Here is a 22,507-nt window from a genome sequence, read left to right as displayed (position 1 = left end):
ACCAATATCTTAAGTTTTCATTTGCAAAGAAAATGTAACTTTTTCATTTGACAACTGCTGTAAGGAGATTGTTTTTAACCATGAAAGACATATTTTCAACAAACATTTATGACTTGAAGTTTATAAACCCATGAAACAGAGAGCTAAACTCCCTGATAATACAGAAAGTATGTGAGCCGCACCATGAAAAAAACAACATAGCAGGATCCATGCTGTTTGCTTTCAAAGTCTATTGCAACAAGGCAGTCTGAAAGACAGTTAAATCCCCCGCCACTGCTATGGATAGTGAAAGCGTAAACCTTTGATTTTAGCTGTGACCTTGACCTTGAACTGACATGGCTGACTCATGAATTCTGCACAACGTCTTGATGAGATGATCATTTGACCTAAGTTTCATGAAAATCCAAGGGGTTTAGGAGATACAGAGCTGAAACCTTTGATCTTCAGTTGTGACCTTGACCTTGAGTTGACATGGCTGACTCATGAGTTCTTGATGAGGTGATCAGCTGACCCAAGTTTGATGAAAATCCTTCAAGGGGTTTAGGAGATCTACAGAGTGGACACCAAATGGAAGGCTCAAACCTTCGACCCTTAGTTGTGACCTTGACCTTGAGCTGGCATGGTTGACTCATAATTTCTGCACATCGTTCTGATGAGGTAATCATTTGACCCAAGTTTTACAAAATTCCTTCAAGGGGTTTAGGAGATATAGAGTGGACACGAAATGGAAGGCTCAAACCTTTGACCTTCAGTTGTGACCTTGACCTTGAGCTGACATGGCTGACTCATAAGTTCTGCACATCGCCTTGATGAGGTGATCGTTTGACCCAAGTTTGATGAAAATCCTTCAAGGGGTTTAGGAGATATAGAGCGGACACAAAATGGAAGGCTCAAACCTTTGACCCTAAGTTGTGACCTTGACCTTGAGCCAGCATGACTGACTCATGGGTTCTGCACATCGTCTTGATGAGGTGATCATTTGACCCAAGTTTTATAAAATTCCTTCAAGGGGTTTAAGAGATATAGAGCAGACACAAAATGGAAGGCTCAAACCTTTGACCTTGAGTTGTGACCTTGACCTTGAGCCGGCATGGCTGACTCATGGGTTCTGCACATCGTCTTGATGAGGTGATCATTTGACCCAAGTTTTATAAAATTCCTTCAAGGGGTTTAGGAGATATAGAGCGGACACAAAATGGCAGGCTCAAACCTTTGACCTTGAGTTGTGACCTTGACCTTTAACCGACAAGGCTGACTCATGGGTTCTGCACATCGTCTTGATGAGGTGATCATTTGACCCAAGTTTCATGAAAATCCTTCAAGGGGTTTAGGAGATATGGACCAGACACGATTTTGTTACGGAGGGAAGGACGGACGGAAGGACGGACGCAGACCATTCCTATAATCCCTCCGCCATGGCGGGGGATTAATTAGAGAAACTGTTAGCACACCTTTTGTGATGTTTTTCTTTGCAATTTCTAAATTCTTATAGAATAATAAAACATATCAAAGCAAAATGTTTCAGTCTGAAACTGCTTTTACTAATATTCTTAGTTGAATAAAAAAAACTGTAACTAGAAACGCAACTGTACTTAAGATACTGCTGGTCATAAATGCACTATGCTGGTTTTCTCATGGTGAGGCTCAATTATGAGAAGAAAACCCAAGAAGGACTGTAAGGAGTATAACATGGCTTTCTTAGCAACTTACACACTATCACTTTTAATAGTAACTAGAATGTGTCTGTAGGACACAGGGTGTGTCCCCCACTGGTACATTTGTCACAAATAAGGGGCAATAGTTCAAATGCTTACAGTCTTAATGGGGAATAGCCTCAACAAACATTTTATGAAAAGGATTCATTACTATAGGCCATATACTTTTTGAGCTATGAGCATCACAAACAAAAAAATCCACTATTTTGGCTATATCAAGGGCCATAACTCTGTAATAAGTAATAAGATTCTCAAGAAGAATGCCAAATGTGCAAGGTCACATCGTGATAAAGACTCAAGCAAGGTTTCATGAATTTACATCAAATACTTTTGACACATAATTAGGTGAAAATATGCATTTTTTTACTATTTCAGGGGCCATAACTTCAAAAATAGGTGGTAGAGCCAGCCAAAAAAAAAGAGGTGTGCAAGTTTATATCACGTTAAAGACTTATGCAAGTTTGTAACTATTTATATATCATACTTTTTGAGCTACCGTGCATCACAAGGTGAAAATGTGCTGAAAATAGGTGACGGACCCAAATGAAAAATAGGTTTCATGAATCTATATCAAATACTTTCTGAGCTAGGCATGTCACAAGGTGAAAATGTGTATTTTTGACTATTTCAGGGGCCATAACTCTGAAAATATGGGGTGGAGCCAGACGAAAAATAGGAGATGCTTAAGTTCATATCATGATAAAGACTCATGCAAGGTTTAATCAATTTATATGAAATACTTTTTGAGCTAGGCTCGTCACAAGGTGAAAATGTGCATTTTTGATTATTTCAGAGGCCATAACTCTGAAAATAGGGGGTGGACCCAAACAAATAATAGGAGGTGCGCAAGTTCATATCATGATTAATACACATGCAAGGTTTCAAGAACCTATATCAAATACTTTTTGAGCTAGGTGACAGTGTCACAAGGTAAAAATGTGCATTTTTGACTATTTCAGGGGCCATAACTCTAAAAATAGGAGGCGAAGCTAGACGAAAAATAGGATCGAGGTGCGCAAGTTCATATCATGATAAAGACTCATGCAAGGTTTCATCAATTTATATCAAATACTTTTTGAGCTAGGCGTGTCACGAACTTCAGACGGACGGACATCCATACAATTCATGTATTAGTTGGTCATTCCATTGTTTGAAAACAATAGAATGACCAACTAAGGAACAAAAGAATTAAGTGGTTATGGAATGAATACAAAGGATTTCTATTGTCCTAGGCCGCACCACACCTCCTACCACCTAAGGTACCAATCATGTGCTCAGACAGACACACGGACGCAGGGACAAGACCAAATCTATATGCCCCCACCACTCATGGGGGGGCACAAAAATAGAACTTCAAGTAAACATAAACAAAATGGTAAAATTATTATTTTAAGCCGACTCTTAGCATATGAATTCCAAGCCAACATTTAATTCACTGAGACTGATATTTAGAAGAGGGCCCTGAAGGTCTTGCATTGCTCACTTAACCTAGTTCTTACCCCAGACAACCTAGTATCAAATTTGACCAAGATTTCTTTTAAACAATTTTTTTTGACAAAATTTTATGTAACTCTAGTAGATCATTAACCCTAGGATTTGAAAAATTTGACCTAGTGGCGAATTCTGTGTTTCGTCAGCCTTCATTGATACATTATTGCATATTTTAACTCATTTTATAGTCAGTGATGGCTTATTACACGAGTCGAACAACTTGTGACATTTAATAATGAAAGGGAATAGATAAAATGTGTTCCAAGCACTTTTTATGAGATAACACCGAGATATGGGAATGAAGGATCAGCGTAACATCAAAAATGGGATTTTTGAATATCAAAATATTGAATCTTTACAGGATAATTGGTATCAAATTTCAGCACTTAACTTAAGTAAGCCATATGCTTAAGGTACGTGTATTTGTGTGAAGTACTATTGCCATATTTTAGATGCCATTTGAGATGGTTTAATTTATTACTTAATATGTTGCACCAGGGTTTAAGTTTTTTGGGGTTTTTTTGCTGGATAGTTTTTTTTGTTTTTTTTTTTGCTGGATTGTAGGAGGGGAAGTGGGGAGTGGGGGGAGCAAATCTCAAATAAAACTGCAAGTATACAACTTCACACAATCATACATACTTGACAAGGGTTATAACTCCGGTTGTGCAGAGCTACATTCAAAACAAAATCTTAGATGCACAACTCCACATGTTGAATAATAGTATATGGTTTCACTTTTAACTATGCAGTAAGATACATGTAGCACACACACACTTTTAAGCCTTTCATGCACATTTAATTCTAAGGGTCATAACTCCAGTCTGACTGTGTGGTATCCCAAACAAAACCCTAGGTGCAATACCTCACATGCTGAACAACTTGAACAACAATCCTATATTGTGAGATATGAACAACACAAATTTTGAAAGACTGACAAACAAACAATGGAAGGCGAAAAAGTGTACAAACAAATGTAAGATCCCCACTCCCCAAAAAATAAAAACAACAACAGATTTTGACTAGTACAACTTAACATAGAATATAAATCTGTTCTTGACGAATATTCTAGGACATAAACCTTAAAAGTTAGGCAGACAGACTGTTGCCCATGACTCAATATATGTATCTTGGGAGATAATAATCAAAATAGACTTTCTGGCTTGATTTAAAGTCTGTCATTTTCCAAAATAGACTTTTCTGGCTTGATTTGACATTTGTCATTTTCCAAAAATAAAGAATATTGAATTCCACTTAAAAATGTGGTCAAAGAAGAAGCTTCTGCACCAACCACATGTAAGATGAAACTAGAAAATGCTTTTGTAAAAAAGCGCATGTCTCCCCAAATGCAAAGTCCTATAGGCAAGAAGTCAATAGGGGTCAGGAGCAAAAGTCAAAGAGACACTGATGGTTGGCTGCAATAGGGATCATCTACTTGGCATGTCCAGTCATCCCGCTAAATTTCAACACTCTTGGCCTAGTGGTTCTCAAGTCACTGTTCAGGCTCCTGTGACCTTGACCTTTGATCAAGTGACCTCAAAATAAATAGGGGTCATCTACTCTGCATGTCCAATCATCCTATTAAGTTTCAACATTGTAGGTCAAGTGGTTCTCAACTTATTTCCAAAAAATGATTTTACATGAACAGGCCACTGTGACCTTGACCTTTAATTGACTGACTCCAAAATCAATAGGGGTCATCTACTCTGCATGTTCAATCATCCTATGAAGTTTCAACATTCTGGGTCAAGTGGTTCTCAAGTTATTGATCGGAACTGGTAATCAATGTTCAGGCCCCTGTGACCTTGACCTTTAACGGAGTGATCCCAAAATCAATAGGGGTCATTTACTCTGTATGAACAATCATCCTATGAAGTTTCAACATTCTGGGTCGAGAGGTTCTCAAGTTATTGATTGGAAATGGTTTTCAATGTTCAGGCCCCTGTGGCCTTAACCTTTCACAGAGTGACCCCAAAATAGTTAGGGGTCATCTACTCTGCATGACCAATCATCGTATTAAGTTTCAACATTCTGGGTGAAGTGGTTCTCAAGCTACTGACTGGAAATGGTTTTCAATGTGCAGGCCCCTGTGACCTTAACCTTTAATGGAGTGACCCCAAAATCAATAGGGGTCACCTACTTTGCATGTACAATCATCCTATGAAGTTTCAACATTCTGGGTGAAGTGGTTCTCCAGTTATTGATTGGAAATGGTTTTCCATGTTCAGGCCCCTGTGACCTTGACCTTTGATGCAGTGACCCCAAAATCAATAGGGGTCACCTACTCTTTATGATCAATCATCCTATGAAGTTTCAACATTCTGGGTGAAGTGGTTCTTAGTTATTGATCGGAAATGGTTTTCAATGTTCAGGCCCCTGTGACCTTGACCTTTGATGGAGTGACCCCAAAATCAATAGGGGTCATCTACTCTTCATGACCAATCATCCTATGAAGTTTCAACATTCTGGGTCATGTGGTTCTCAAGTTATTGATCGGAAATGGTTTTCAATGATCAGGCCCCTGTGACCTTTGACGGAGTGACCCCAAAATCAATAGGGGTCATCTACTCTTCATGACCAATCATCCATGAAGTTTCAACATTCTGGGTCAAGTGGTTCTCTAGTTATTGATGGGAAATGGTTTTCAATGTTCAGACCCCTGTGACCTTGACCTTTGACAGAGTGATCCCAAAATCAATAGGGGTCATCTACTCTTCATGACCAATCATCCTATGAAGTTTCAACATTCTGGGTCAAGTGGTTCTCTAGTTATTGATCGGAAATGGTTTTCAATGTTCAGGCCCCTGTGACCTTGACCTTTGACGGAGTGACCTTAAAAACAATAGGGGTCGTCTACTCCAGCAGCCCTACAACCCTATAAAGTTTGAAGGTTCTAGGTCAAATGGTTCTCCAGTTATTGCTCGGAAATGAAGTGTGACGTACGGACGGACGAATGGAAGGACAGACGGATGGACGGACAGGGCAAAAACAGTATGTCTCCTGGGGGAGACATAATTAATACAGCCCATGTGTTTAGCTTAATAGGAAGAGTGCAGACCTGTTGAGCAGGGAGTTGCAAGTTTGGTCCCCGGACAGGGCCTATTTAATAAAAGCCATTGTGATGAAATCATTTGTCCTCCATCACTGATTCATGTGGGGAAGTTGTAGGCTACTAGAGAGAACAGATTTGTTCTAGTACAGAATCCAGGGACAGTCTATAGTTAGGTTAACTTTCCACCATTACCTAACTGAAATACTGATGAAAAAACAGTGATAAACCCAAAGCAAAGACTTTAACATGTCAAGTATTTTCATGAGACAAAAAACAGTCAACATATGTAACATTAATCTGCTTACCATCAGTAACCAGAAACAGAATTTTTTTAGCGTCACTCCTACCCTCCTCAGTGAACATTTTATAGGCCTCTCCAAGTGCTGCCCCTGTGTTTGTCCTGATGTTTCCATTGTCCTGTAAATACATACTGTTTGTTACATTATGTTTAACAGAAAAATGGTTGAAAAGCTCAATTTCTTTGACTTTTGATTATAACTAGAGCTATCACTGAAGGTGATGAATGTACCCCCACCAAACACACATACACTGACACTTGCAATTTGATGCACACAAAATTGCGTAATTATGTGGACTGCATGTATATATACATACAGACCTTATGTATATAGTAAATTAACAAAAACAAAGTCCAATAACTCTGCAAAATATTTTTCAGAAAGAACCTAACATGCACAATGCACAAGTAAGGTTGGTACTGATAACTGGTGTGAAGTTTCATTCAACTGTGTGCATGGGTTCAGGAGATTAGGAACGCACAAGATTGCATATATACAGACTCTATGTATGTAGCATAGTAACAAAAAACATAGTCCCATACCTGTACTATTTTTTTCTGAAAGAACATGCCCCATGCACAACTAGAGTTGGTACTGACCAATTGTGTTAAGTTTCATTAAATTCTATTAAGGAGATGAGAAGAGTTGGTGCGCACAAGATTGTGTCTACAGACAGACAGCCAGACAGACAACCTGAAACCACATACCATGTACAAAAAACAAGGAAATACTGTTGTTTTTTTCCTACATGTTTTTTTTATTCCCCTCCCCACACCCACCTCCCTTAAAGGATGGGTATATTATTTTACAGATGTTGGTCGGTCAATCAGTATGTAGACCAATGCATTTCTGTATGATAACACTAAGGTCCAGGATCATGAAAGTTGATCAGGAGGTTGGTCATAACCAGCAGATGACCCCTATTGATTTTGAGATTAGTAGGTCAAATGTCAAGGTCACAGTGACCAGGCACAATTGAACAGTTTCTGGATGATAACTCAAGAACGTTTGGGCCTAGGATCATGAAAGCTGATAAGGATTTTAATCATGATCAGCAAATGACCCTTACAGAGATATGCACCTAATCCAGCAAGGTCATCACACGATACTAGAAAGTATGTTGCAAGTTTCTGAGATACCCGCTTAAATGCAAAACTTTAACTTGAAATTATTAAATTATGTAAAATAGAGGCATAGGTTTATCAAAATAAAAGCTAGAAATATTAAACTTGTCCTGCAAGGTCAACAATTGGTACTGAAGATATGTGCAAAGTTTGAAAGCTTTGGCCGAGTTGTTTTTGTGAAACCTGCTTACATGCAAAAATTCTGTGATGCGGACAAGAATGTGGATCCTTATAATAACAAACGGATGATAACAAGTCTTCTTGAAAAATTCATGTAGTTAAGTTAAAATGTGACATCAAAATGTATTTTGGGACTTTTGGTAAAGCATCACAATGGTATTCCAAGGCCATCAGTTCCAGTCCCAATCTTGCTGCCCACTCCTCTTGGCTGTATGGCATTTAGCGTCCTAGATGTGACGGTAAAGGCATTATACTGGATAGTGTCAGACTGGTGTATTTGCATGCTTAATTTATTAAGTCATACAATACATCCATATACCAACTTTCAAGCTTTAATAGTGGTGGAAATAAAACAGGTGCCCTGCAGCATTAAGGTAGTTCTGCACGTTTGATAAACCGGAAGTGATGGCGTAACGTAATTTATCCGGAAGTTACCTAAAATAAAGCCTGGATTCGGCATATGGAAATCCAAATCAATGGCAACCTTTGAATAAATATATGAAATTGTAACAGTAACTATCTTTCTGCATTTAAAATAGGATATTGAAACACTGACATGTTAAATAATTCAAAATAATGTTTTAGAATTAGCTTCAAATAGGCGGTTCACTTTAATCATGGCCAAATATCTCAGAAATAAGCTTAGGGACTTATACATTTTATTTCACTTTATTAAAGGCCATATGTTTATTAACAACTGTGAGAAGTTTCATTAAAATCTACATTGTGGAAAATTTTGTTTGCAAAGATGTTATGAAAGTTGCTATTTTCCCATAAACTCCCATTATGAAAAATTGCTTGGGGGCCAAATTTTTCAAATCAGTCTAGCAAAACATCAAGCACACGGCCCTATCCTTTTCATTGGCAGAATTTTCTAGGTATATTCTGAAGTTTTGAAAAATCAGAAGTTTAATCAAATTCTACATTGTAGAAAAAAGTTTGATCCAAACGTGCAGAACTACCTTAATGATTATTTCTGGCAAAGGGCAAGCACCTGAAAGCTGGCTAGCTTACTTAAACCAAGAAAGGTGAGGGGCAACTGATCTGATCGAGATTTGACACCTTAACCTCTATGCCATGGAAGCACCTTTCTCTTGGGTATATATGAGTATGTCAAAAAGATATGAGGGTTCAACGCAATAAGGCATATCTACTTATGATTATTATATGCAGATACGCCCTTATTGCGTTGAACCCTTGAAATTTATTATTTGATTTATTTTATTATCCGTTTTCTTTGTTCATTTCTAATCATTTCAGTAGATACAGACAATACATACAATACTGTTGCATAATCTAAATGTCTGATATATATTTGAAGTTTTGTTTTTGATGTTTTACTTTCATAAAAATTATTTTATGACACTCACTCGTGTGAAAGTTGCCAGCATGGTTTTAATTTTACTCTGGTCACCACTTAGACTTATCTGTTGGTCCCCTTCATATACACTTGATGCATAAGGGATCACTCCAGCACGCAGTTTATCCTCTACATCCACAAAGATCTTGGAATATAATTCTGAAACAAACTCAAGGACCTTCGTGAAGTCTTCAGGACGGATACTGTAAGATGCATCGATGACAAAAATAATATCTATTTTGCCATAACATATTGGAGCTGAAAAGAAATAAAACTTTCATTTACCTTACCTTAAAACTAAATGACAAACAAAAACAAGAGAGTTATGAATTCTGTATCTTTGTATGAACCTCCTATGTCGGCTTTTTACTGTGGACTCACATCACCAGATAAATTTGAAAATGGTCAATGGCATATTTATGTTCTTTCAAGCAAAGTTTCATGTCATATAATCTATCAAAATAGAACAAGAGTGCCAGAATGTCACGATATACGCCCATCAGAGCAAATTATTTTACACTAGCACCAGTATTTGCAAATGGAATTCTAATTCTGTGGTTGTGTAGTAATTATTGTAATTCTTTTATTTTTCTAAACCTACAAAAAACTCCTAACCTGAGGTAGAGATACCTTAAAATACACCTAAAATATGAAAATAACATCTACGGTATGTTGTACCACAGAAAAGAGGTCTTGGTTTTTCCCTAAAAACTTTTAAAAAAAATTATAATAATAAATAAAAATTCAAGTCTACCTCAAAATTGGATGTAACATGCATGTTGTACTATAGAAAAGTGGCCCCGATTTTTTCCTACCATTTACAATATAAGCTATTTATAGTAGCAACAAAGGGAAGTAATTCTAAAGAAGGGACCTGTGTAAGACACTCCGTCTCATGACGGTGTACAATTGTGCCAAGTAACAACGAAATCCCTCCATGCATGAAGAAGAAATGCTCCGGGCAAAGTCACTATTGTATCTGACCTTAGGCCTCCAAGTGTGACCTTGACCTTAGACCTAGGGAACTGGTTTTTGCGCATGACATTCCGTCTCATGGTGGTGAACATTTTCGCCAAGTTATATCAAAATCCCTCTAGCATAATGCATTGTATCTAATATGTGAACAGAAATGCTAGGTAAACAAAAAGATATCTAGTTGAACCATTAATTGTATCCTTTGACATCTAAGTGGACCTTGACCAGACCTAGGGACCTGGTCTTTGCATGACACTCTGTCTATGAGGAACAACTGCCAAGTTACATCAAAATCCTCTATTCATGAAGAAGATATGCTTTGACAAGCCATTCTTAAATTTGACCTTTGATCTCTAAGTAACCTGACCTTAGACTAGGCATGGTTCTCATACACCAGTCTCATATGAAAATTGTGCCAAGTTTCACAAAATCCTCCATGCTGAAGAGATATGCCATAGCGGACAAATTCTTATGATACGCTGCCACCCGTGCGCACCAGTGTCCCATCATTTAATTTCCCCTACTGTTTTTCACACAGGCATAAAAAATGGACAGATCACATTCAAAACTTTGATGCTGAATAATTGGATGATGTTTAACTAATATGCTAGAACAAGTAATTTTATGAAAATATCACAGAATGCCTATTAATCTACAATTGTTGTCAAATGCTGCAAAAATAAAGTGCTATACATTTAATAACTTTTTATCACACCTACTTGTTTGTATTGTTGGAAGTGAAGTTGATGTTATAAGCAACACAAATCCAGTCCATTTTACAAGTTTGTCAATAAGACTGCTCGAATTTTTTCTGTGAACCTGAAAGGTACAAAAAGAAAGATTTAGTTGTGTCAACACAATGTATTATTAACTGGCATTACCTCTCACTGCAGCATTGATTGAGTGAGCAGAAGGGCTGGCACAGCCACTCACTGCAGCATTGATGGTTTGAGCAGAAGGGCTGGCACCACTACTTACTGCAGCATTGATGGTTTGAGCAGAAGGGCTGGCACAACCACTGCAGCATTGATGGTTTGAACAGAAAGGCTGGCACCACCACTCACTGCAGCATTGAATGAGTGAGCAGAAGTGCTGGCACCACTCACTGCAGCATTGATGGTTTGAGCAGAAGGGCTGGCACCACTACTTACTGCAGCATTGATGGTTTGAGCATAAGTGCTGGCACCACTCACTGCAGCATTGATGGTTTGAACAGAAGGGCTGGCACCACCACTCACTGCAGCATTGATGGTTTGAGCAGAAGGGCTGGCACCACCACTCACTGCAGCATTGATAATTTGAGCATAAGGGCTGACCCCACCACTTACTGCAGCATTGATGGTTTGAGCAAAAGGGCTGGCACCACAACTCACTGCAGCATTGATGGTTTGAGCTGAAGGGCTGGCACCATCACATAGGTCTGGCATCATTGTGTACTGCAGCATTGATGGTTTTAGCAGATAGGCTGGCACCACCGCATACTGCATCATTGATGGTTTGAGAAGAAGGGCTGGCACAACCACTTAATGCTGCATTGATGATTTAGCAGAAGGGCTGGCACCACCACATACTGCAGCATTGATGGTTTGATCAAAAGGGCTGTCACAAACACTTAATGCAGCACTGATGTTTGATCAAAAGGGCTGGCACCACCACTTAATACAGCATTGATGTATGATCAAAAGGGCTGGCACGACCACTTACTTGATGGTTTGAGCAGAAGCAACGACTTCAGCAATGCATGCGGTACCTGGTCATTTTCCTTACATTCTCTATATTTAGATGTTCTAAACCCTGGAACCTGAAACATTTTGTTCATCTACTTGCCACTTCAAGCTGTCAGCATTCTTCTTTAAGTTTTCTAGGTTTTTTTTGCTCTCTGCACAAATAATTTTGAAACAACTTTTTGGTCAAAATTTTAATCTAAACCTTAATTACTGAACTGAATATGATCTTACTAAAACAAGAGTGCCGCCAAGCGGGGCAATATACCGCCGAAGGGTTACATCAGAGGATGGTAGCAAAATTTAAAGAACTTGACTGTTGAAGCCCAAAGGACAGGAACAACAAAAGTCCACACAAAAATTCTTACCAGGCAAAGTTATGTCAAGATACATCTAAAAATTGGATGTACCATCCATGTTGTACCACAGACAAGTGGTCTCGGGTTTTCCCTACTGCCAATAATAAAAAAGTTTCAAAATAAGCTATTTATAGTAACAAAAAAGGAAAGTAATTAAAAAAAAAATTACTGTAAGAGAACAAAAAGGGATCTGCCAAATAAAAACAAGAGCACTGCAATGCATAGCAATATACACAAAGCAAAGTCATATATGACCTTTGACCCCTAAGTGTGACCTTGACCTTGAAGTGAGTCATCCAAAACATGCACTCTGCATGTTGCCTTAGTGTGGTGAACATTTGTGCCAAGTTTCTTTGAAAATCTTCAAGCAGTTCAAAAGTTACAGAGCGGACACAGCAAAGTCATATATGACCTTTCACTGCTAAGTTTGACCTTGACCTTGAAGCTAGTCATCCGAAACAAGCGCTCTGCACGTTGTCTCAGTGTGGTAAACATTTGTGCCAGGTTTCTCTGAAATCCTTCAAGCAGTTCAAGAGTTACAGAGCGGACACTAAATTGCTAACGGATGGATGGATGGACAAACGGACGGACAGACAGATGGACACCGGGACCATAACATAGTAAGTTCCTTCGGGCGTATAAAAATAAATGCTCACTCTTTATAATGTTTCATTCAAACGCTTTCGAAAAAAATTAACATGAAAATAATTGCAAGTATGCACATACTTTGTTTGTATGCTAGACAATGTTTATGTGAAGCTACAGTAAGATATTAGCAATAGTAACAAAGACATGACAGAAAAACAAAGGTTGCCAAAAAGCTATAACCTTAAAAATAACCTAAGTATAACACCTTGATGCAGGGTTTTTTCTATCTAATTTGGGAACATAGCCTATATCCCCAAAATTGGGAATTTTTACGCGCAAATGTTCCAAATTGGGAAATATTTAGTCTCATAGGATATAGTAAGAATGTGTTTAAGCACTTTCTCACACACTTGTTTCACATTGTACAACCTCTTTAACATACTTCCATTACAAAATTGATGGCCAAGATGGCCCTAGGTCGCTCACCTGAGAAACAAACCATAACAGTTTAAACATGTTTCAGCAAGTGATTTCATGGAAACAAATATTCTAATCAATTTTCATTAAAATTGGACCAAAAATACGGTCTCTTAAGTATAAACAAGTATTTTCTTCAATTTGACCTAGTGACCTATATTTGTTGTTTTTTTTTTAGCAAAAATGACCTACATTCAAACTTGACCTATATTTGATCAAGGCAATCATTCTGATCAAATTCTATGAACCTCAATTGAAAAATACAGCCTCTATCACACACAAAACATTTTTCTTTCATTTGTCCTAGCAACCTACTTTTTGACCCCGGATGACCTGTATTCATTCTTGACCTTAATTTCGTCAAGGCTATCATTCTGACCAAATTTCATGAAGATCAATTGAAAAATACACTCTTTATTGCATACAAAAGGTTTTTCTTTGATTTTACCTAGTGATCTAGTTTTTGAACACAGATGACCTACATTCTAATTTGACCTAGATTGCATCAAGGCAATCATTCTGACTAAATTTTATGAATATCCAGTGTAAAATGCAGCCCCTATTATATACACAAGGTTTTTCTTTAATTTGACTGGGTGACCTAGTTTTTGACCCTAGATGACCCATATTCAAACTTGACCTAGATAATATCCAGACAAACATTTCATGAAGATCCGGTGTAAAATGCAGCCCTTATTGCATTCACAAGGTTTTTCTTTTATTTGAACTAGTGACCTAGTTTTTGACCCCAGATGACCCATATTTGTATCTGACCTAGATTTTATCAAGGCATTCATTCTGCCCACATATCATGAAGATCAATTGAAAAATACAGCCTCTATCGCATACATAAGGGTTTTCTTTGATTTTATTTGACCTAGAGATCTAGTTTTTGACCCCAGATGACCCATTTTCGAACTTGGCCTAGATTTCATCAAGGTAATCATTCTGACAAAATTTCATGAAGATCAGCCTCAAGTGCATACACAAGCTATTTGTTGACAGACGACAAAGAGACAGACGACAGACAGATGACGGACGACAGTCAACGGACATCGAGTAATCACAATAACTAAAAAAAAACAGAGGTTGCCGAAAAACTTTAACCAAGAAAGCTCACACCGACGCTGGGGCAAGTAGAATAGCACCCCTATTCTACAAATAGTGGAGCTAAAAATGACAAACAAGAAGTACATCAATGTGTGAAAGGCTTTGCTTAACCAATGAAATTGCTTGAATCAAATACACATTGGAATTATTATATCTAAAACATTGAAAAGCGAAAAATTTATTTATTTTGTTGGGTTTATTGTCGCACCGACACAGTTTTAGGTCATATGGCGACTTCCAGCTTTAATGGTGGAGGAAGACCCCAGGTGCCCCTCCGTGCATATTTCATCACGAGCGGGCACCTGGGTAGAACCACCGACCTTCCGTAAGCCAGCTGGATGGCTTCCTCACGTGAAGAATTCTACGCCCCAAATGAGGTTTCGAACCCACATCGATGAGGGGCAAATGGTTTGAAGTCAACGACTCTAACCACTCGGCCACGGAGGCCCCGAAAAGCGAAAAAGGTTAATGCTCTACTAGTCTGTCTTTTCAACTGACAACTTATTTGAAACAAGGCAGTCTGAAAGACAGCTAAATCCCCCGCCACTATTATGAATGGTGAAAGGGTAAACCTTTGACATTGAGCTGTGACCTTGACCTTGAACTGACATGGCTGACTCATGAAATATGCACATCGTCTTGATGAGGTGATTATTTGACCCAAGTTTCATGAAAATCCTTCAAGAGGTTTAGAAGATACAGAGCTCAAACCTTTGACCTTGAGTTGTGACCTTGACCTTGAGTTGACATGGCTGACTCATGAGTTCTTGATGAGATGGTCATGAGACCAAAGTTTGATGAAAATGCTTGAAGGGTTTTAGAAGATACAGAGTGGACCTAAGTTGTGACCTTGACATTGATTGGGCATAGCTGACTCTTGATGAGGTGATCACTTGACCTAAGTTTTATAAAATTCTTCCAAGGGGTTTAGGAGATACAGAGCTGCCACAAAATAGAAGGCTCAAGCCTTTGACCCAGAGCTGTGACCTTGACCTTCAGCCAACATGGCTGTCTTATAAGTTCTGCATATCGTCTTGATGAGGTGAACATTTGACCTTAGTTTCATGAAAATTCGTCAAGGGGTTTAGGAGATACAGAGCGGATGCAAAATGGAAGGCTCAAACCTTTGACCCTAAGTTGTGACCTTTGACTTGACCCTAAGTTGTGACCTTGACCTTAAGTCAGGGACCTCCATGGCCGAGTGGTTACGGTCGCTGACTTCAAATCACTTGCCCCTCATCGATGTGGGTTGAAGCCTCACTTGGGGCGCTGAATTCTTCATGTGTGGAAGCCATCCAGCTGACTTACGGAAGGTCGGTGGCTCTACCCAGGTGCCTGCTCATGATGAAATAATGCACGGAGGGGCACCTGGGGGAGGGGCACCTGGGGTCTTCCTCCACCATCAAAGCTGGAACTTCGCCATATGACCTAAATTGTGTCGGTGCAACGTTAAACCCAACAACATAAAGATGTATGGCTGACTCATGAGTTCTGCACATGGTATCCGATCTGTAAATAAGCAAGTTCTCTATATAACAGTGCTATCAAAATATATCAAATATATCAAATATTGATGCCTTGTAAGCTCATATATTTTTGGTATCATTTGAAAGTGTATTGTCAACTGAAAAAATATGCTATAGAATTGTTTTTTTTACTTTATACTTTTCAATAATACTTAAACAGAAATCCAGTTATTACAGTGTATGATTAATCATTCTGCAGTCAAAAAAACATGACTATAGTTATTTAAGCATATTATTATGCTATGAATTCTTGTTCAGCAGACACAGCTCGATCAAATGATTTCAAAAAATCATGGGGTCAAAATGTTATCCATGTCTGGATTAGATACCTTAAATTCATTTCTATTTGTAGTAATCACAAATATTGAGTGAATATGCATCAAAACGCTGTATTAAAAGGGGGATAATTCAATAAACATTGGTGTGGAAGTTCTGGCGCTTGTGTCATATGAGTGGGTGAGGATTAACTATCTAAAGTCTAAAGCAAATCCTTGAAGTTATAATAAAGATATAGTGAAGCTACATCAAAACTAGAATGTGCCTGTGTCATACACTTGTCATAAATAAGGGTCAATAAATCAAATGTTTGCAGTATTAATGAGGTATAGCCTCAACAAACATTTTATGAAAAGGATTCATTATTCTAGGCCGTATACTTTTTGAGCTATGAGCATCACGAACAAAAAATCCACTATTTTGGCTATTTCAAGGACCATAACTCTGTAATAAGCACTTAGATTCTCAAGAAGAATGCAGAGTGTGCAAGGTCACATCATGTTAAAGGGGAGGGGGGAGGGGGTGTGACAAAGGCAAGTGGGTGACCAGGTGAGGGTACACAACTGTAGATGTTTATAATAAATGTTCATGGAAAAGAATGAAAGAAGTTAAATGAAATTCTACCAAGTGGTTGATTTGTTATGAACAAATCTCTACAATTAATGGGCAATAACTCTGAAGTTAGTAAAGAGATCCAAATGAAATTGTGTGTGCTCAACTGCATTATGGTGATATAAATTCATTTTATATTTCATAGTCATAGCTCAAATATATCACAAGTTATGAAGCAGAAATTGCCATATATTTAAATAGTACCCTATAAAGTTAGCACAATAAACTTCAAAGGGCCATAACTCTGGCGTTACTTGGGCAATCTAACTGAAACTTGAAGGGCCGTATAACCTCATAGTGGTGAACACGTAAATGAAGTTTTATTTAAATATTCCTAACCACTTCCTAGATATGGCTCCGGACGGACAGACGGACGTCTGCTCGGCCGAAATGGAAAAGGGGTCATTTGTTTTGTTTGAGTAGGGGGCCCTGGCCCTTTATTCTATTGTGAACGGATTGAAGCTATTGTTCTCTTTTGTTTTCTTTACTGGAAGATGGCCCTCTCATTCATTTTAGTCGCCCTGAAAGACGGACGGACGGACGGACAACGCCAAAACTATACCACTCCGACTTCGTCGAGCGGTTAAATTATGTGATGAAATACGAGCATTTTGAGTTTTAAATGATCTACTAAATACTTACAAAAAAACGTGCATGCACAAGCCCTTTCCGGTTTTGGCACGTGCTAATAATACTACTAGTATCACTTAAAGTCAATCATCCGGTACAAATTCTGACACGGAACCGTGTCAAAGTGACAGCTTCAAAAATACGCACGTGCGTGTAAACACCATAAATTTTAAACAGCGCCTAAACATGATGATTATGTTCATTTTTAATTTTGCTAATATTGGTTTTCGACCTTCAGTGCTTATAATGCAGAATAATATATTGTCTGAGAAACTAAAAATCATAAAGTTCAGTGAAATGTTGAAATATCTGCTTCTCATGAATATAGCGACATGTACGAATAATTTCTCATGAATGCAGCGACATACACGTTCTCATGAATACAGCGAAATAGGTAGGTTGGCATTTTTTTTCTATAATATAGAAAGTGGGACTTTTCGGTAAATATTTTCATGTAAAAATTGAATACGATCGTGAGGGTTATGCCTTTAGATCAACATTAAGTTGGTTTCTAACATTACTGATCACGTTTAAATCATAAACAGTGCAGTTTTGCTACGATTTGTTAAAAAGGTGGAAAAAAAGTTCTCAAAGGCCATAAAAACATCTAGGGTCGGGCCAAAAATTTAGGGTCGGTCTGGATATCGGAAACAAACATTTTTAGGCCTTTCATAAAAACCTTGGCGTCGCCGTATTTTTGTTTTTTTGGTATATTTAGTTAAAGAAGTAAAGCTAATAAGAGGGTCATGATGACCCCGGATCGCTCATCTGAGTAATATGAGCTAAATGTTTCAAATGTCAAACTGATGCTAAAATATTAAGAAAGCAGGTCAGTGGGTCACATTTATGTTCACAGAAAGTCAGTTTTAAGTTTAGGGTGCAAAAAGTACATATCATCTAACTTTCAAGGCTGTATCTTAAAAAACAACAACAACAATAAAAAACAAGAAAGTAGGTCAGTAGGTCACATTCATGGTTACCGAAAGTCAGTTTTAAGATTTGTGTGCTATACTGTACAGGTCATGAAAATTTTAAGGCTGTATCTTACAAAAACAAGAAAGTAGGTCAGTAGGTCAAGGTCACAGTCAAGTAATCCCTAATCGCTTTTGGTCATCAGGTAATTATAATTAAATAGTCTAGGATATCTTTTCATCTCGGGGGCATCAGTTCTGTTTTCTTTTTCGTGTAACACGGGATACGCCCTTTTAACGCTCTTTCAATGCAAATTTTCAGTACAGATTAAAACAGAAAATATATAGGCATAAACAACATTGGCACATCTTGCAAATCCATGAGTCGCACTATGGGAAAATCAAACGGTTAGGCCTAAAAAATTCTTTGTTTCCGGTAACATGCTCAAATGTAGGTCAAATTATGCAATGTACCTCGGATTTTTTGGGGTTTTTTTTAATTATATTTTTATTAATTGAGACTTTTCAGAAATTATTTTTGCATCAAAAAATGAATGCGAATAAGGGGGTATACCTTTAGAGCATCATTAAGTTGATTTCTAACATCTCTGACCATGTTTAAAACATAAAAAAAGGTTTTGCAACTTTTTGTTAAAAAGTTGAAAAAATATTCTCCAAGGCCACAAAACTTTTAGAGTCGGGCCAAAAAATTACAGTAGGTCGGGATACCGGAAACAAACGATTTTTACGCCTTATACCGATCAAATTTTGATCTTTTCCGTCAGAAAAAAAAGTAGTCAGTGTTTGCTACATTTCTTTTTTAAACCCGATGTCCAATTAAAATAAAAAATGTTTCGAACGACTCCATTATGCTCATGCTTCTTTGTGAATTACGTCAGATTGCGTGTGTAATCTCGCCGGGTAAATGCCACCCTTGATATCATTACGTAACATCAATTTGTTTATACGAGAATAAACGATTTTTTCTTTCTATACAAAGTTTATAGATAGTGAATGTAAATATATAACGACAAAAACAATTATAATAAATAAGTAAGTAAAAGCAACCCTGACATTGGAACTATTTTTTTTCAACAGGCTGGTTTGTAATATTAATGTGACCATATAGTTGCAGTAGGCTTAACTGTAGTACTTTTACATAATAATGTTGTTCATGTACCAACCTGCATTTGTTACTAATTCATATAGCTATGAATCCCGAAATCACAAAATTCAAGATGTATTTTAATTCCAGTAAAATACTTTCTAGAAAGTCACAACCTCCGTGTTTGGATGTATCTCTCGATGTGTCATTCTTTGAAACTGCGGTAAAATATTTTGCTGTTTTACCTTTAGGGGATGAAAATTGATTTTCGTAAATATAAAACTTAATGTGGCGCTTTAATTTACGTTTTTTCCGGCGGGATGGACGTACATCAATCATGCGGCTAACATCTAATATTCATTCTCTAGGTGGGGATATTACGAGGAAATGACGCATAAATGTCAAAAATGTGCTGTTCTCTAAACTTGAATAAGTTTCAATACAATAAACACTTTCCAATGAATAGAATTCTGAAGAAAGACCAAGTTTATTTAATTAAAACGTATATGTAATTGCTTTTTTGCTAATACATGTACAATAATAACTATGAATGTACATTGTATCATCATTCAAAGTAGCAAAAAGGGTTGCACCACAAGCTCTGATAAAGTCAGTAAACGGTTCTTTCACACAAATGTATTGTAGCTGGACTGATACATACCAAAAAGACAAATAAACATAGCAATTACTTAGATAAAACATATTTACGTAAAAGACAAAAACAAAATGATTTTGAGAGTCCATTATCCTATAGTTATCTGGAGTGGAAATAAAAATTAGATAGATAGATAGATAGATCCATTGCATTTTTAAATACATGAGGATAATAACACACAATAATACACGATGAACAGTGTGAAAACATGTAACATGTTATGAAAACATATCGACATAATCAGTGACTTCAGTCCATTTAAGTACAGTATATGTTTCAGGACACTTAAATAGATAGTACTATTAACATCATGATATTAAAATTGAACTTTAACTACGTATATGTTATTTTGTATACTATAACATTTAACGTTTACATAAACTAATAACTGTAAACAAATTTCTATTTCCTTTAAGTTATTTTATTCATGTTAACAGTATCAGAACCGGAGAAGGCCATGTACTGACCAATATAATCCATGCCTTATTTCACATATAACTATGAGCAATAAGGACAATGTAGAATCTCCTAAGGCAAATGCATAATTAGTAAACATTCCTAAATTTCTTATAAGTTTTTTTTATTATCTGACTGGATAAGTTCAACAAACTTCACCATACTCGGTCTATTCCAATACTTTCGTGGTAAATACTGCTTCCTTATATCATTATATAAACTACATTCAATAACAAAATGATATTCATCTTCCAATTGATTACAAACAAAACTTTGTCTTTCATCAATAGGAATTCTTACAGGTCTAATCCATCATCCAGCTTCAATTTGTAATCTATGTGATGAGACTCGTAATTTAGTTAATGCTTGACAAAACTTATTGGCTGTAAAACATTCGAAATATGGTTGAAATTGAAATGCATTAAAAGTTTTATAGAAACGGGCTCTATCAGAATTATTAAGTCTAGAATTCCAATTTTGGATGAATTGGTCATACAGTCTTTGATTTACAATAGAAAAAAACATTGTAACATTGCCAACACCTTGAAAAATCCAAGCATCTACCACACCTGGAGTATAAATGCTTAAGTAACGTACACCAATTTGTCTTATCAGGATATCTTTACATATCTTTTTAACAAGTTATATACAATAGCTACATACTTGTGCTCACTCATTTGTAAAATTCTCAACCAGTATTTAACTGATCTAAGAAGTTGTACAGTTTTAAAAGACACACGACCAAGTTCTCCATAAATGAAATCGTTCTGTGTGGTTTTCTGAACTCCTAAAATTTCCTTGCAAAACTGCATATGTACTCTTTCTATTGATAAATAGTTTGCAAAACCACATACTTCACAACAATAGTTCAAATTAGGTGAAATCAATTTATCAAATAATTTTAATTTATGCTTTCGCGTTATATATGTAAATTTGTATAAGTATTTATTCAATTGGAACAATGCTTTCTGGGCCTGACAGGAAAATGTATGTTGTGCAGTAGCGAAAGAACCACCAGGGATAAACACTACCCCTAAATAACTAAATTTATAAACTATTTCTATTGGTTCAGCCTCACAATAAAAACTTACATAACGTGAAACTAACCCCCCTTTTCTAAATATCATAATATTTGTCTTAGTAATAGCAACACGAAGTTTCCATTCATTACAATACTGTTGCAACAAATTGATACTATCTTGTAGTTCATTAGCTGAATTAGCAAATATAACAATACCATCCTCATATAATAACATAAATATTTTTAACATATCGAGATCTATACCATTAAGATTGTTATGCACAAATTTCTCTTCTAAATCATTAATAAACATTGAAAAGAGAAAGGGAGATAAACATTCGCCCTGTCTTACACCAAGTACACATGTAAATTCTTCACTTAAACTGTTACAATACTTTACCCGTGATTTTACTGAGTCATAAATTGACTTTACAATGTTCAAAATATTTTCCTTATTTATACCAAAGATTGTCACGTACAATATAATCAAATGCCTTTGTAAAGTAAACAAAAAGAGTAAAAAGTGTTTTTCCTTGATTGAGAACATGTGATATTAAACCATTTAAAACAAGTCGAAAGATTTCCTGCGGCCAGAAGTTATACAGACCAGAAATTGTTACGGACGTATGTGTGACCACTCAGCCTAAAAAGTAACTTATGGGTGAATGACGTGCGTTTGTTTTTTTTTTTTATTATACCATTACGCTTTAATGTAGGAAATGTTACTCCATTCTACATGATTTACAAGTAGATCTATGGCTATGGAATATGTACATGTATTTCTTAATTCTGAAAGTTATTGTTTTGAGCAAAAATAACTATATTTCCCTTCATGTATAACATAACGTTTAGCTCAAGTGGTCA

General features: G+C 36.8%; 1 protein-coding gene across 1 annotated transcript in view; it reads right to left on the bottom strand.

The window, feature by feature from the left end:
- Positions 1–22,507, bottom strand: part of LOC123562048 (uncharacterized) — a 332,465-nt gene that overhangs the window by 303,005 nt on the left and 6,953 nt on the right. The window contains exons 3-8 of the mRNA XM_053524913.1: positions 21,714–21,835; positions 11,898–11,994; positions 11,258–11,703; positions 10,913–11,012; positions 9,229–9,476; positions 6,561–6,672 (exon numbers count right to left, since the gene is read on the bottom strand). Of these exons, the coding sequence (XP_053380888.1) occupies positions 6,561–6,672; positions 9,229–9,476; positions 10,913–11,012; positions 11,258–11,703; positions 11,898–11,994; positions 21,714–21,835 (1,125 nt within the window). The remainder of the gene's footprint in view (positions 1–6,560; positions 6,673–9,228; positions 9,477–10,912; positions 11,013–11,257; positions 11,704–11,897; positions 11,995–21,713; positions 21,836–22,507) is intronic.

Source organism: Mercenaria mercenaria, chromosome 2 (genome assembly GCF_021730395.1).
Source record: "Mercenaria mercenaria strain notata chromosome 2, MADL_Memer_1, whole genome shotgun sequence".
Lineage (NCBI taxonomy): Eukaryota > Metazoa > Mollusca > Bivalvia > Venerida > Veneridae > Mercenaria > Mercenaria mercenaria.
This window is presented reverse-complemented; position numbering and strand designations above follow the sequence as displayed.